The sequence below is a fragment of the Hippoglossus hippoglossus genome, chromosome 7 (genome assembly GCF_009819705.1).
Source record: "Hippoglossus hippoglossus isolate fHipHip1 chromosome 7, fHipHip1.pri, whole genome shotgun sequence".
Lineage (NCBI taxonomy): Eukaryota > Metazoa > Chordata > Actinopteri > Pleuronectiformes > Pleuronectidae > Hippoglossus > Hippoglossus hippoglossus.
Window position 1 is genome coordinate 1516207 of NC_047157.1, and position 17326 is coordinate 1533532.

At 40.5% G+C, this 17326-nt stretch overlaps 1 protein-coding gene and 1 long non-coding RNA gene across 2 annotated transcripts; one reads left to right on the forward strand and one right to left on the reverse strand.

The window, feature by feature from the left end:
• Positions 1 to 1358: 1358 nt before the first annotated feature.
• On the reverse strand, positions 1359 to 11188 carry LOC117765198. The gene is made up of 3 exons (XR_004614527.1): positions 11177 to 11188; positions 4593 to 4599; positions 1359 to 1594 (listed from the first exon to the last, which is right to left on the reverse strand). It is a non-coding gene; the product is annotated as an uncharacterized LOC117765198 (long non-coding RNA).
• On the forward strand, positions 10867 to 17273 carry LOC117765171 (rho-related GTP-binding protein RhoA-C). Its single transcript, XM_034591517.1, has 5 exons — positions 10867 to 10962; positions 12974 to 13129; positions 13681 to 13801; positions 13884 to 14014; positions 15511 to 17273. The coding sequence occupies exons 2-5, from the start codon at positions 12974 to 12976 to the stop codon at positions 15682 to 15684; spliced, it is 582 nt and encodes a 193-aa protein (XP_034447408.1). The 5' UTR covers positions 10867 to 10962; the 3' UTR covers positions 15685 to 17273.
• The last annotated feature ends 53 nt before the right edge of the window (positions 17274 to 17326 follow it).

Consider the following 17326-nt stretch of genomic DNA (forward strand, 5'->3'; position numbering starts at 1 on the left):
ATTAAAACTTGAAATGAAAAAGCGGTAAAATGACAATAATAACTAGGGCTACGTTGTAGCACTAACGGGCCTGAGCACAGGCATTTTGAAGCCTGTTGCGGTTAGTGGAGAGAGCGATCAATGACCAAGCGCACGTCTCCGCATTGCATGCGTTCTGCGCACTGCGGCAAGAACAAACGCTTCACTTCCTGCGTCCGTCGAGCGATGTAGATCCTTTCCTGCTAATTGCTCATTACGGTCCACGCTATCAATTGCACTGTGAAAATTTTATGTAAATTGAATGATAGTTGTAAAACAAAGCTTACTTCCTGTTGCCAGTAGGTGGCGCTATGACACTGAGGAAATATTGACACAGAGCAGTTCAGGCTTGGACTCTAATCATGTGACAGAAGTTTGGTAGTGATAGGACTATGCACACTGGAGTTATGACAACATCGTCTCCTTTGGCGAAGGATGATCCTTTGCCGCACCGCAATGTTTACACGGTTTGAGGAAATGTTACAATTCTGACCATGATCCAATGACTTGTCTCAGCTCATTTGAGCTGTATATTGTTAAGCAGCCAGGAGCAGTTCATCAAAGTATAAAACATGTCACTTCCTGTAGCCAGCAGGTGGCGCTGTGATTTTAAGAAATGATTTCTGTGTAGATGTCATCAGGCCGGGATTCTTGTCTTAGATGTGTAGTTTGGACTCGATTGGACCTTGTAACTCCGAAGTACAGAACCTCATGTTTTGATGGTGTGTAATCAAACTTTGATGCCACGCCACGGTCACACCGTGTGATGAAAAATCGATCTTTGAGTTAGTTTTTATCTCCATCTTGTTGTGATGACACTCATCTCAATTTGAAGTTGATCAGATGAAAGCCCTGGGACAAGTTCGTCAAAGTAAAAATGCATTTACAAAGCAGAGGTTTTGTAGATTAGAAGTAGAATCCATTGTTTCACCTACATGTGCTGATCTATCCAAGGAGCGAGGGCCCTTTAATACTCCTCGCACCTTTAACTTTACATTGAAGTTCTTAAACCATCATCACAAATACAACTTTTCATCACTGTTGGGATAGAGTCGTGATTGCCATTTTGTCTGTGATTCAAAGTTTGAAAATGGTCTGTTCGTGTTTGTTTACACCCTCCATGTCTTTTCCTGGTGTGTTTTTTTTTTTTATGTGCCTTTTACCAAATAGAATTGTCCTTAATCTTGTTGATAAATTGCAACAAGAATTTGATCAAGTGCCTTTCTGAAAAAGATCTAAAAATTATAAAATGTTATGTTTCCATGTAAATAAACGATGTATTTCATTGGCTCTTTTCGTGAATGTAAATCAACGAAATAACCAGCGTCTGCCTGTGGAATTACAGGATTTAATCTGAATTTGTTTGTTCTCTAAAGCTAATGTCCGATTTTTCCTCTTCACATTTGCAGTATGTTGTCCAACATCAGAGTTTAAAGGTTAACACTGCATCAAATGATAACATGAAGTCAGCTTAGAATCATGTTGGAAACTAAAGAATGTTAAAAGTTAAATTTGTTCAGTTTGATATCTTTTATTTCAGACTGTCAATTGTTGTATGGTCTACGGTTGTAAAATGCTAGGGACATGCACCCAGGTCTGATCAACCTGTGGTGGGCCTGCCTTAAAAGAGGATGTCTTGTGATTAAAAGGCCTAAACACCTGATGACGCTAAGGTACACAACTGAAGATATGTCCCTAACATCCGCTGGTGGTCACTAACATCTGCTTACATCAACTGGCAATAGGCATTAATTGCTGCGGTCGAACGTACAAGGAATATTCTCCATCTTGTCCTATGTTCTAAAATGGTACAGAGTTTAGTTTAAAAAGGCTAAAGAGGTAATGATGTCTGATCTACTGAGCAGCCACATGGCTTTCATAGTACTGCCATAATACCCAGCAGCCAGTCAGATTTACCTTTATCCTCAGTGTACCCTCAAGTTCGGCCTGTATCATTGATCAGAAGGTCAAAACACTTGATGACGCTAAGGTGCACAACTGAAGTTATGTCCCTAACATCCGCTGGTGGCCCCTAACACCTGCTAACATCTAATGTTTTTTTTGTGGTAATTTGTGCAGAAGACCTTCAGACGTACAAGGGATATTCTACATCTTATCCTATATATTAAATCATATAAACTCTTGTTGCTTTTTACATAAGTGAGATATAAAAAATATGTTGCAGTTGTAATATTTCCATCTTCCTGGAGAAATTTAACTCCAAAATTGAATTAGTTGAGATCTCAAATTTCCTTCAAAATTAAGACAAACACAATCAAGTAACACTGTATCGATTTACGGTGATAGTCAGCAGCAACTGTGTCTTATTCTGAAAATATCTGACAGTTAGATGCTTACTATCGCTATTTGATCACCAGCCATAATGAGGTCACTCTACTCTGCCTTATACAGCTTGTTGGAGCTAAGTTCAGGTGAAGGTGCTGATGGCTGATGAATTAAAGGAAGAAACTAAACTTGCACCTGTGAAACAGTGAATTTTCAGCTTGTAAAACAGCAAAACTTTAGTCTCAGTGGAATAAATCCTGAGAACAAATTATTCCATTTTGAATCTTTTAATAATTGTTTGAAATATGGGAGGGAACCCGAGCACCTGGAGAAAAGCCACAACAAGACTTAAGTCTGAGTGGAATAAATACTGAGAGCAAATAATTCCATTTTATACATTTTATTCATTTTTATAAATGTGGGGATAACAGGAGCACATGGAGAAAAAATATTTAAATTTGAAAGTGAAGCTATCGGAATAACATCATCCACCTTTTATCTCCGGAAGAAGGAAGAGAAGCCTGCTCTGAAAGAGGAGAAGACGCCAGGCTTTTTGCACAGGCGTCTTTTCAAAGAGGAGCTAATTGATATCTCAAGTTCTGGATCTCTTAAAAGAAAGGAAACCAATAGCATCTCTGGACAAGGCCACTTCTTACACAACTCCTTGAAAATGACCTCGTCAAGGATTGTGTTGGGGATGAAAGTTGAGTCAATGTCTTTGACCTCGGCCCATATTCTCTCCAGCAGATGATGACTTGTGTCTGTTATGTCGACATCAGTCCGGGTCACCTTTGCCTTATTATAGCTTTGTGTGATGAGCTGGTCCAAGAGAACACTGACATACATTTTATATCTGTCTGCTGCCAGCATCTTTGCAATCTTCTCCCTGGAGTTCCTGTCTGATGATGCTGAGTTCTCCTTTTCTTTGCTGACCTCTGATGATGTTGTCTGCTTCGATCTTTTCTCCTCAATGCTGCTGACCACTGATGATGTTGACTGCTTCGGTCTTTTCTTCCCTCCGCTGCTGACCACTGATGATGTTGACTGCTTCGATGTTTTCTCCTCAATGCTGTTGAACTCTGATGATGTTGACTGCTTCGGTCTTTTCTTCCCTCCGCTGCTGACCACTGATGATGTTGACTGCTTCGATGTTTTCTCCTCAATGCTGTTGAACTCTGATGATGTTGACTGCTTCGGTCTTTTCTTCCCTCCGCTGCTGACCTCTGATGATGAAGTCTGCTTCGATCCTTTCTCCTCAATTCCGTTGGACACTGCTGGTGTTGACTTCTTCGGTCTTTCATTCCCTCCGCTGCTGACCTCTGATGATGTTGACTGCTTCGATGTTTTCTCCTCAATGCTGCTGACCTCTGATGATGATGACTGCTTGTTTGTTTCCAGTGAGTCGATGGCCATAAAAGCCTCTGACACCCTTTTTGTGTGGCAGTTAACTTGGTTGTTCAGCCACCAGCTTATCAACGACAGAAAACAAAACACCCTGGTCTGAATGTCTGCATATATGCCCCTGTGTGCATCAGGAACAGCCACCTTTTTCACTGGACCTGAACTAATGTCTGAATTCCTTCCAGGTGCGATGTGCGCATAGATGAGATCTGAAAGCTGTTCTGTGAATACAAGAACCTTTTCAGATGGAGGCTTTTTCAATGTTTGGAATGCAGAACTTTCATTTCCACCTCCCGGCTTCTCCTTCTCCAGAAGCACAGCGTCAATACTAGCCATCAATGACTGTATCGTCAGCCTCCTATTGACTTTGGTCTCCTCCTTGAATTTTTTCGCGACCCCTGTCAGTATTTGAAGCGTCCCTGCTGTGGCAAAAGTCTTTATGAAAAGACTATTGATCGTCCTCATTCCTTTACTGATTGAGAGGTTTGGCTGTGGAGATTCCTTTCCATTTTTGCTTTCCTTATTGATTGACTCAATAATTTCATCTAAAGCCATATCAATCTCTGGAGAAAACGATGAATTGAGAAAGAGGCTGTCATTGAACTCATTAAAGAAGTCTGTGATGTCAGTCAAACTATTGTTGATTGTTTCCTGGACAAGCATCTTCCCACTGTCCATACTGCTTGTTGTTGAACCTCCCTCTGAGGAACTACCTGACTTGGAGCTGACTCCTGAAGAGTGGGAGCTTGAAGAGGTCCTACACATCCGAATGGGATCATCTGAAGCTTCCTGTTCCTCTGAGGAAATGGCCCGACTTCGCCTGCGCGATTGACACTCGAGCAAGAGTTCGATTTTTGCATCTGCCTTTAACGTCTCGCAGGCATAACAGATCATCTTCTGGACTTTAGCAGGGTTAATGAGGCGGGTTGGTATAGGCTTCTCAGAGCTCACACAGGTGGAGCTTGCAGACAAGGTGGAGTTGACAGTCTTCGTCACCTCCTCTACAACCAAGTCTGTGAGCTTATCCAAACTCTTAGACTTTGTTGTGCCTGGTGAAAGACTGTCGTTGAGAGTGTCGCCCAGAATGGACCGAACTTCTTCCTCAGACAAGGGTGCATCGGGACATCGCTTTGCAATGGCATTTGAAACGGTCGTCATTAACTTCAGCAGAAGATCTGCCAACATAAATGTTGTAGCTTCATCCGGTTTGCATGACTTCAACAGCTCCCACTGCTCTGCAGTGATCTTCGTAAAAAAGGACTCGAAGTACGGGCGGACAGTCTCTACCTTTATATCCATTTGTTTCACTCTCCGAGTGATCTCCATTGTGACTGTTGTTTGTTTCAATGTGTGTTACGAATTGTTATTTTCGCTGTTCAAGATGTGTTTTCCAAATTCTCATGAAAAATCTCTTATCTTCTTTGTTCTACCAATTCGCTGGTTAGTGCAGACTGATTCTTCACTTCTTATTTTTCTGAGATAAAGAGCATCTTTAAAGAATAGAAAGGGAATTGAAGCAAAGGAGTTTAAAGGAATTGAAGCAAAGGGGGTTAAAGGAATTGAAGCAAAGGAGGTTTAAGAAATTCAAACAAAGGGGGTTAAAGGACTATGATGTGACTAATAGATCAAAGGAAACCATAAACTGTTTTGCCTGCTGCCGTCTGGCCGACGGTACCGCAGCATCCGGGCCCGCACCACCAGGCTCAGAGACAGTTTCATCCCCCAAGCCATAAGACTTTTAAACTCCTCCAATCTGCAATAACTCCACTAAACCAGCACCTTAGCATATTTGCACTATTGCACATAATTGCACTATTGTTTTTTTTCTTTAGGTGTATATATATATTTAGATATATATATTTTATTTTCTATTTTAAATTTTTGATATTCTATTTTATATTATTTTATTCAATTTTTTTTGCTTGTAATATTCGGAGCATTGCTATAAGAGAGCCTGTGACCCAAGCATTTCCTTGCCAGCGACTGCTTAATGTAATTGTTGTGCATTTGACATTAAACTCTTGAATCTTGATTCCACTTGGATCGACCTTGTATTGCAGTACCTCTAGGAACGGTGCACCAACTCAGTAGATGGCGGTAATCAGTCCAAAATACTCTGTTTAATCTATGACAATACCATGACACAAAGAAGTTTTTTTACAGTGATCTTCTGGGATCACATGATCAAAGTCCCTTTCCCAACATATTTTAAGGCCCTCCAACTTTGGAAATGTATATAAATATAATCATAGAATTTTGATGCTCCCTTATTTTTGTGCTCCATCTTAGGTGAGAGATCTTCAATTCCAGTTGTACCTTGAAAATGTGTTTATTTGAAATACAGCAATGCCTAATTTAATAACCAATGCCTAGGTACACTGAGTGGAACTAATGCAGTCCCATACAAAATGCCATATATTATATAAATATTGTACATTTCATGAAGGTAGGACATGTGTTAGGGCTGTTGGTGTTGGATTGTATTAGTTTTAGCTTGGTGTACCTAATAAACTGCTTCACTTAGTTCCTTATGCAATACGTTACCCTTCATGTCCATTGTATAATACTTTGTGCATTGTCAGGGATTTGTTCTGCAGTTGAAAAACAAATGACTTAAGATAAATTGTGAATAAAATTCACATATTTTTCCTTTGGAGAAGTGATGACTGTCACTGTCTGATCTGTGTCAGCACCAAAGTTGAGATCTGCGATTTTGTTTTATGGTTTGTATTAAGCATATATTTAACAAAGCACTTTGTCAACTCCAAATACAAATGACTTCTGAGTCCTGTTTTCTATTGCTTTTTTCAAAATGTCATTTTTTACTATGTATGACTGATCTGTGGAGAAAGGCATTTTCTTCGTCATCATTCCTGTTTATGCTGAGTGAATATTATAGAAGTGACACTAAATCTGATTCTGATTGTGTTGCAAGTTGATTTAGCGCAGCATCGCACAAGCCAAGAAGTTAAAACCTGAACAATACGAGCTCTTCACAGAAATATCAGTAGTGGCATATGTACCAACCAGTAACTAACTAAAAGCTGAAGAGCAGGTTCACACTGAACACATGGGGAACATTATGCTGCCTGTACATTCTACACACTAAACCTTTAAGGTTTCTACATTCTATTGGCCAGGTATTCAGTATCCTAAGCATCCACATTTAGATTTAAAGATGGAAAAATAATTACATTACCAGAGTTTAAATTGATAAAAAATAAGAGTCGGGTTCACAACTGCGGAGACAACCTATTTGAGAAAATAGGTTTAAGAATAGAGAGGATGACTGTGGTTTTTCCGAGCATGGGAAGTCTGAGTTTAAATCAGTTATAGCAACTCAAAACTAAACTGCAATGTGCTGGATTGGGGAGCGTATGAATGTTGTTTAACTGAAGTGAATATCAGGGACTGAACTAATCTCCAAGTCTCAGTGTCTCCGACTACACCCTGATCTGGACTCAGCTCCACCAAGAGAACAACCACAGCCAGCAGTGGTGCAGCCTGATGACCAGTCGGACACTCAGCTGCTACCGCTGCAGAGGGCGCAGGCAGCAGCTCCAGCCGTCCCTAACCTCTATCCAGACTCCGACCTTGTTGCAGCGGAGGATGTGGACAGGCTTCTAGCATACACCACTCCATATGTGGCAGCCCATATTCCACGGCAAAATGGAAAAAGGACAATTCATGGCCTAAATGCAACCTCGCAAGCACCGAGGGGGCGCTAGTCAGTTATTTTGCCACGCCCATTCCTTAAAACCATCTGAATGTCTGCAGGGGGGGGGCTGTTGTTACACAAATGTAGTTTGAGGGAGGTTGAACCTCCAACACCGAAGTTATAGTAATTTCGTGTGTCACGGCGAGTTGATGAACTTTGATGCCACGCCACTATTATGGTGTTTGACGAAAAGTCACAGTAATGTTATGCCTTCATTATCAATGTCTTGAGACCCATTTCATACAGTTTGACATGGCTGCGAGCAGTGGGTGAGGAGGAATACCTCCAAGTGTAAGACGTTCCAAAAACAAGACATTTCTTGTTTCCACCAGGGGGCGCTGTGATTTTAAGTCAAGATTTCTGTGTAGATGTCATCAGGCCGGGACTTTTGTTTTACATGTCTAGTTTGGAGTCGATTGGACCTTGTACGTCCGAGATACAGAACCTCGTGTTTTGATGGCGTGTAATCAAACTTTGACGCCACGCCACGGTCACACCGTGTGATGAAAAATCGATCTTTGAGTTAGTTTTTATCTCCATCTTGTTGTGATGACACTCATCTCAATTTGAAGTTGATCTGATGAAAGCCCTGGGACAAGTTCGTCAAAGTAAAAATGTGGAATATGGCCACTGAAGTCAAAATGGCGGGCTTCCTGTTGCTTTTTTCCAATTGCACCTCTGACCTTTTTTGTTTGTCTGGTCATGATACACCTGGGCTACGATTTTTGTGAAGATCGGTGAAAGCTAACTGAGGGGCTTTTCCTTAGATGGCGCTGTTGAGCCATTTTTCCACGCCCATTTCAAATTACTCCTGAATACAATTACTTTTTGGGGTTTTGAATTCCCTGCAAACTTTGGTAACAATTTGAGCATGTCTAGGCCCTGAAAAAGCCCCAAAAGGGAAATACAAATCCTTCGAAATACAATAGGGCCTCCCACCGGAGGTGCTCGGGCCCTAACAAGTGAACAAGTAAAATAAAAGGTGAAAAGAAAACGATAAAATCACAGTATCACATGAAAGCAAGTCTATAAAAGTAGGTTTTAAGAAGTGATTTAAAAGAAGTCACTGACTCTGCGACCCTTATCTCGTCAGGTAATCCGTTCCAAAGCCGAGGGGCCCTGATGGTCACCTTTCGTTTTTCAACCTTGACTTTGGAACAGCCGGCAGGGCTCCACCTGAGGATCTAAGGCTGCCTGCAGGCACATAAGGGATCAGTAATTATGTGATGTAGCTTGCTTCACTTAAAACTAATTTCTAGGACCGCCTTCTTTCACTTGCATAACATCTCAAAAATCAGACATGTCCTTTCTCAAAAAGATGCAGAAAAACTAGTCCAGGCCTTTGTTACATCCAGACTTGATTATTGTAATTCCTTATTATCAGGCTCCAGCAGTAAGTCGTTAAAGACTCTGCAGCTTGTCCAAAATGCTGCAGCACGTGTCCTGACAAGAACCAGGAAAAGAGACCACATTTCTCCAGTATTAGCTTCACTACACTGGCTTCCGGTTAAATCTAGAACAGGGGTCTTCAACGTTTTTCAGGCCAAGGACCCCCAAACTGGTGGAGAGATGGAGCAGGGACCCCCTACTATATATATTGTATAAAATTGTGTTTTATATTAAAATGGGCCTAGTGCCATGTATAAACATAGCTACCCTGTTATTGTGAATTTAATACTAAGCTATTCAAATAATACACAGGTTCATATATTCATGTTTTTATTTTAAACATGTGCAAGGTATAGGAGCTGCAGTGTGTGCATTGCTGACTGAAAGATAACGTCTTCCACTTCCTCCATTTATCCGTTCGCTACAATATGTTGGATGCATGTTAATGTGTATTTAAAGACATTTAAATTTGTGGGAAAAAAATTGGTTGGAGAAAAAAAAAAAAAAAAAGATTGTCGCGGACCCCCTGTTGAAGACCTCTGGTCTAGACTGCTGGGGGAACTCCCATCATGCACTGAGCACTTCTCCCCTTCTTTCTGTCTCCCACATTTATTTATTTAACTATATGTCACTAACTTGTGTTTTTTCTCCTTCACATAGTCTCTTCCTCTCTCTGCAGGTAACTCCTACTCTACAGCTGCAGGATTCAGACAACAACAACAACAACAACAACAACAACAACAACAATTTATAATTATTATTATTTATTATGTTGTTGCTATCATTAGAAACATATTTACATCTGTAATTATTACTCTTATTGTTTTCGTTATAACAACTAATCTGACAGAGTTGAAAAATAATGGTTACACAACTGTGCCGGGTCCCCCCCATCTCTCTCCTCTCAGTCCAACCGGTCGAGGCAGATGTTTGTCCACATTGAGTCTGGTTCTACACGGTTCTTCTAACCCAACTCAGAAAAAGTTAGGACGGTATGGAAAATTCAAATAAAAAAAGACAGCAATGATTTCTAAATTTACTTTGACTTGTATTTCATTGCAGACAGTATGAACACAAGATATTTTTGTTTTGTCTGGTCAACTTAATTTCATTTGGGTTAGGGTTAGATATTAAATGGTTAAAGGGTTAAATATACATCCATTCCTGCCATTCAGGCCTGCAACACATTCCAAAAAACATTGGGACGGGGCAATTTAGGGCTTGTTATCAGGGAGAATGATTAAAAAATGATGTGATTTGAAATAGGTGATGTCAACAGGTGATTGTAATCATGACTTGGTACAAAAGCAGCATCCAGGAAAGGCCCAGTCCTTTAGGAGCAAAGATGGGCCGAGGATCGCCAGTTTGTCAACTGAGAAAATTACTGAAATGTTTAAATATAGTGTTCCTCAAAGAAGGATAGGACTGGATTTGGATATTTCATCCTCTACGGTGCATAACATAATTAAAAGATTCAAGGAATCTGGAGGAATTTCAGTGCGTAAAGGACAAGGGCGCAAGCCTAAGCTGACTAACCGTGCTCTCTGATCCCTCAGACGACACTGCATCAAGAACCGTCATTTATCTAGAAGCAATAGAACCACATGGGCTCAGGATTACTTTGGCAAACCTTAGTCAAGCACTACAATACGTAGTTACATCCACAAATGCCAGTTAAAACTTTACTGTGTCAAAAGAAAGCCTTATGTTTACCTATCCAGAAGCGCTGTTGACTTCTCTGGACTGGAAGGCATCTGGGATGGACCATAGGACAGTGGAAACGTGTACTGTGGTCAGACGAGTCAGTATTTCAGGTCTTTTTTGGAAGAAATGGACGCTGTGTACTCCAGACCAAAGATGAAAAGGACCATCCAGACTGTTACCACCGTCCCAACTTCTTCTGATTTGGGGTTGGAGTTAATGATGGAGTTTCCTCTCTCCAGTCACTAAAGGGTTTGCTCATTGTGGGAACTGCTGTGTTTCTCTCTCATTTGAAGGTCCTTTAAAGACCCTCTATGTCAAGTGTCTTGAGATAATGTATATTAGGATTGGATTTATACAAATACAGTGGAGTTCAATGTGGGCGGGGCGCAGTCTTCCTGACGCTGTGGGGGGCGGGACTGTGACTCCGACAGGAAACCGACAGAAAGGCGAGTATCTCTGATAAAACAGTAGAATGGCTCCGAAGTGGCTCCTCAGAGGCGCTGTCTGCCTCGGAGCTCCGTGTGGAGCTGGAGCGAGCTGCCGGGTTCAGGCGACATATCGCGGTGTGACAATGTTCTGTGTTGACGACAGGCTAACGGTCCCGATCAACTCAGCCAAGTTTGCTAGCTAACACTTCAGCGTCCTTACAGAAGCTGCTACAAGTTAGCTGCTACTTCAGTGCTTCACACAGGCCAAAAGGTGTTTTGAGGTTAAAAAATAAGGTAGATAAGGTTGTAAATATGTTAAATCTGAAGTGGTTCACCAGAGGTTAGGTTGACACATGTGATGGGCCTTTATATGAGAGGTAAACAGCAGTGAGGAAGTGAAGCTCTGATGCAACGGTAAACTGGCAAATACTCCTGAAACACCAGCTAGCTGAGGAGCTAACACTGACAACAGTGTGTAAATACGGATGAAGCTGGATGGTTAGAGACCTAAAGGGTGTGTATGGTGTCATGTGAGAGAAAGCCACCCCCTAAACTTCTACATCTGGTTTGACGGGATTTTATTCAGGCACAGTTTGAAAACTCCTGTCAGAGAATATATTCTGAGATTACCATTTCCTGCTCTGGATGGAAATTGGCGGAACCTAATAACATCAGACTATTAAATTGGTTGATCCTTTTTTAACAAGCATTCAAACACCAAATCCAGAATGCAATCCAAGGTCTCAGTGTGGAATTAGATGGTTTGATATATTATTGCGTTTATCGACTTTATCCAATAACACTTATTGACAGGTGTTATTGACTTTTGGCAACAACCTGCTCTAATCAGAAATGATGCCTCATCCCACATGTTTGCATTCACAGCCACATCGCTGGTAGTGATGTGCCCAGTTTTAGTTGTTGGCTGCCACACAAGAGGCGTGACAGATGGTATTTACACAACTCTGTTATGTTATGTAGTGTTTTATCTGTTTTAGGCCAGAGTCTAATTTGAAAATCATAGTTGGTCAGTAAACTGCTTTGGCCCTAAGTGAAACACTGTAAATATCTGGTGGAGTACCCTGAAATACTGTGGGCCAGTTTTTCACATGCCCATGATGCCACAACTAGATGTCTCGTACCTCTTGTCTAACGTGCAACAGACAGAGACTCATATTGGGGATTATCATTTGATACAAACCTGACGCCAGTGGCTCACACACACACATGCAGATACATTAGACAGATGAAATAGTCAAAGTTCACTGTCTGGGATTTGTTGATCTGAGGTGTGAATGTGATTAAATTGCTACTTGGCTGCACGTCAGCACTGGATGATTGGGACAGTGGAGTAATGTCAAGAACTCCCAATGACGCATTACAAGTGATGTCAGTGTGTGGGCTTACATTGAAAACAATGGATGTACACAGTAATGTGTGCCTGTGTCCGAATCTTGCTCTCCCCCCTCTCTGTTCTCTCTCCCCCTTTCCCCCACCTCTCCTCTCAACACAACCTGTCAAGGCAGATGCCCCCTCTACCTTGTATCTTCCTGTGACTTTCTCTTTGTGGGAACAGTTGAGTTTCTCTATAATTTTGTAAGGTCTCACCCTTACTCTGTAAAGTGCCTTGACATAATGTATATTGTGAATTGGCCCTATACAAATACAATAGAAATACTAATTTAATTGCCTCCAAACTTAAAGGTTCACTTTGAGATTGATGCTGTGTTCAGATTGGCAACAGTGGTGCATGAAAAACGCAGCCTCTCTCACTCCCTCTCCAGCAAAAAGAAAAAGTTACATTTTCTTAGTTTTGCCTGCAAAGCAATTTGGCGTCATTAAGCTAAAGGTTTCCAGAGTTTTGTTAATTCTTTCCTGGATCCATACCTCACACCATCTTCAAACTCTCATCCTATCCTATTTCATCATTGTGCTTGTACACCAATCAAGCTCCTCACCTTGCAGGGTTGTTTTTGCTCTGAATGCACCGAATCAATAACAGAGTACATGTCTTTCTTCATTCTTTCAGATGGCTGCAATCAGAAAGAAACTAGTGATAGTTGGTGATGGAGCCTGCGGCAAAACCTGTCTCCTCATAGTGTTCAGCAAAGATCAGTTCCCTGAGGTCTATGTGCCCACTGTGTTTGAAAACTATGTGGCAGATATTGAGGTGGATGGTAAACAGGTAAGCTGTTTATTATAATGTCACATTTTGATGTTCCGTTCTTTTTGTCAGGAGTCAATTAACACAACACGGGGTGTGTAGACTGAGCCCCTGACCCTGAAGGTTTGTTTCCCAATAGAACCTGAGCAGCACTTGGTTGTTAAGGGTGATACTGATATTTATATTGGACAGTTAAAAAAAAGATAACAATATATCTAATGTTAGTAATGTGTTTTAAACTAATGCTTTTTCCTTTGTGTCAATGAAACATGAACAAAGAGACACTATTTTTAAATGATAAACTTGTTTTAGAAATTCTGTCATTTCATGTCTAAACATACACTGATACAACATTTATGCTTAAATTTGAGAGTTTCAGTCAATTTATTTCTACAACTACACATATTTTCTAATAATTTACAAACTTGAACTTCTCATTCCATAACCAAATATTTTGTAATGTCTGGTTTGTAATATATGTTTGTATATATTACTATTGGTAGAGCAGTGTCTTTTAATGCTAATTAGGGGTTTGTGAAGTATGTAAGTATTAATGTCCTTGACCCCTGTAGGTGGAGCTGGCTCTCTGGGACACAGCGGGACAGGAGGACTACGACCGACTGAGGCCTCTCTCCTATCCAGACACAGATGTCATTCTCATGTGTTTCTCCATCGACAGCCCTGACAGCCTCGGTGAGATTTCTTTCCTGCCATTGTTTCTGACAAATGTACCATTTGCTCCACATTCAACATGAACACTTTGTGCCCGATGCAGAGAACATTCCAGAGAAGTGGACTCCTGAGGTCAAACACTTCTGTCCCAATGTGCCTATAATTCTGGTGGGAAACAAGAAAGACCTGCGGAATGATGAACACACACGTCGAGAGTTAGCTAAAATGAAACAGGTGAGTGGGGCCTGTACTTAACTGTGCTCATTCTGCAGCTTATACACGTTTAAACCTATGTGGTTATGTTCATACTGAATTTCATGATAATCCCAAAGGTTACTGATGTCAAAATGCACCGAATTAATCTTGGAAAAACAGTTTGTGAAACTGTAAGAGCGAGGAGTCTCCCATATTCTGCACTTTTGTTCTGGCATCAAAGCTATGCAAGATAGATGGTGTAAATGTATATCTGCACACACAGAGAGATAATATTGTGCAATGTTATAATTCCTCACTCCCTATCTCTCTACCTCTTTGTGTCTCTCACACACATGCACACCTCATCAGTACTCGCACACACACAAACATGACGTGCACGTCTACATGTACACTCAAAACAATGTAACAACTGAAACCTACATTTTGCTGTGAATATCTGTATGAGTTACAGCATGCTAAGCTTTCACTGTGTATGTGTAATTGCATTAATGATGTTGCTCATCAGTGTCATATACCAGGCTCTGTCAACCCTCAAAAATTAATCTCAGTACCATAAAACTATAACATTTTTCGTGTTTTTTAATATAAAAACTGGTGTCATTCAAACAAACCAGTATTTTTAAAGGGTTAAAATAATGAAAATTAAAGAATATTTGTGATCATCATGATCAGGACTGATGTTGTTAAATATTACAGAAGATTTAGGGAGTGGACATTGTTGTACACGAAGGTGCCGAGAGTGTTTTTGAAATGTGACACTACACCAATGACATATGCCAGGCTGTGTTAACCCTCAAAATGAAAGTTTTACAGCGTGAGATTTTTGGCCACGAAGGTGCTGAAAGGAATTTGTTTTTAAGGCAGCCCTAACGGTTAACCACCTGAAGTATGCTGATGACTTAGTTGTCTTTTCTCCTCACAGTGCTGGTTTACAGCAACTGTACAAGTTATGACGTGCACTATGACATTCAGCTTACGTCTAAAAAGAGTGTTTGTCATGATTGTTGGAACCAGAGGCCAAGTCCGAAAGAGAAGAACAAAGTCAAATATCTAGGTCACATCATTATGAATGATTTATGTGATGATGACAATGTGCAGCATCAGTGCTGTATACCCTACTGCACAGTTTCTGTGCAGATGATGTGGAAATAGCACTTTTCTAGGGCTTACTTCACTCCACTTTACACAGCACATCTGTGGTGCAGTCAAATCATGTAAAACTGAAAAAGCTTTAGAATGATGCATTCTGAAATTTGATCAAGCTTCAAAAGGAACACGTGCAACCATAAAGTTCTGACATGATTTATCTTGGTCTAATTTTTTTAGATCATAACAACCTGTCATTTTAACAAGGGTGTGTAGACTTTTTGTATCCACTGTATGTATCAGCTGCTAAGAAGATACAAAGATGTAACGAGATCAAACAATAAAGTCATCCCATGTTCTGACACTTTTTAAAAGGATATCGATGAGTTGAGCTGATTTTCTTTTTCTTTTTTGATTCGGCCACACAGGAACCAGTGAAGTCGGATGAGGCGAGGGACATGGCTAACCGGATCAATGCCTTTGGTTACTTGGAGTGCTCGGCCAAGACGAAGGATGGTGTTAGGGAGGTGTTTGAAATGGCCACCAGGGCAGCACTGCAGGCCAAGAGACGAGGCAAGAAAAGCGGCTGCTGCCTTTTATAGAGTGTCAGGTAACGCAGGATCAGGAGGGAAATAAACATCCAAGAAAAACATCCCTGTGCCTGTTTTCACCAAGGTGGGCACAGTTGACTGGGGAGTTGTAGGGATGAAAAAGGAAGGTCAAATGCTATGGAAAAGGCGAATACATGTATATACATTTAAGTTCGACATTATAGCTTTTAGCTTTCAAATAAGAAATATTGTAATCTCGAGTTTAGGATTCCATAAACCTGAAATTAAGAGAACATGACGAGAAGGGAACATCTCTCCTACTCATACTCCAGTACAGTAATCGGACTTATACCTGCCTACCGAACTGTTGGAAGACTTCCATGGCTGGCAGTGTGACTGTGCTTGTCTTTCATTCTGTATGTTTTTCACTCTCCTTAATTTCCAAAGTTAGAACTTTATTTAAACCCGCTTTTCTTTTCTATGAACCTGTAATACTTCATACAATTTCCCATTCAAATGCAGAGTTTGATTATTTGCAGTTAAGTATAAATACATAATGAGACCAACTTATGAGTGTTTTATACCTGCTTTTTAATTAACACAAGTTGATTGAGTTAACTTGGCCTTAAAGTGACAAACTGTGATTGAAATAAATCAGAGTGTACTGTCAAACACGCTGTATACGGGTGGGTATTAAAGGGTTAATAAAATGTTATTGCCCTTTGGACAGTTACTGTAAATTCTGAAATAGTAACAGCCCTTAATTTATAACTGCTACAGGGGGGCAGAGCCTTTTTTTAAACAAGCTGAAAAGACTTGATTCCTTGATTTCCCCAGTTTTCTGAGATTATTTCATAATTTAGTAAAAATCCTCCCAATTTTATCATGTGATCACTTTTAATTTGCTGTTAATGCAAACTGAACACTGTCTACCTGACAAATTCAGTATAATGTACATTTCTATAGCACAGTATCCTTTACTACACAGTTGTGTAGTGTAGTTTCTTCCTTCAAAATAAATACTGTTTTCAGTTAGTTTTTGTAAAATTACTTTACCAATATTTGACATCAGTAGGGTAATAGGATGAATTGCTTGCTGCCAGTTTGCTTTTAACGTGAAACATTTGCACAGGACTTGAGTCACTTGTGGAAGTGAGTGAAAACAGTGTTTGTGTTGAAGAAGTGACGCTCAGAGGATAGTTGATGGAATCAGTGCCATGGGACTGTCAGCTATAGTGAATGTTCATCTGCAACACACAGTAATTCCACACCTCAGTGTTTTAACCCTTCTTTTGTTCTCTGGATGTTAGACATTGACAGGGTTTCCCCCCCCCCACTCTGCCAGTTCACTCATGTTTACAGCTGTTATTTTTCTGCTCAGTTGTATGTTATGTTATGTTCACTTTGTGATATTCTACTGGTTTTTGTTGTATTATTTGCACACAGCTAAAATCAAGAGGTCGGTGTGGTAAACACTTGGAAAATATATGATGTCAGATTATAAAATACAAAATGCAAGCAACTCCTTAAGGATCGGTCATTTGTAATATTCTTTTGTATACAAATGTATCCTGACATTTCTCCAGTCGTCTTTTGTAACGTATTCTAAAGGAAATAAATTGTAACCGAGAATGACCAAATTGTGCCTCTGGCGTCTTGTGCTTTCTCTCTTAACACCATATCAGTTATGACG

What these genes read in the sequence shown, in the direction of transcription:
- LOC117765171 (XM_034591517.1), top strand. Translation starts at nt 12,974, where the DNA reads ATGGCTGCAATCAGAAAGAAACTAGTGATAGTTGGTGATGGAGCCTGC. An exon ending in TTGAGGTGGATGGTAAACAG is followed by an intron (nt 13,130 to 13,680) that starts GTAAGCTGTTTA and finishes TGACCCCTGTAG; the next exon opens with GTGGAGCTGGCTCTCTGGGA. An exon ending in AGTTAGCTAAAATGAAACAG is followed by an intron (nt 14,015 to 15,510) that starts GTGAGTGGGGCC and finishes TCGGCCACACAG; the next exon opens with GAACCAGTGAAGTCGGATGA.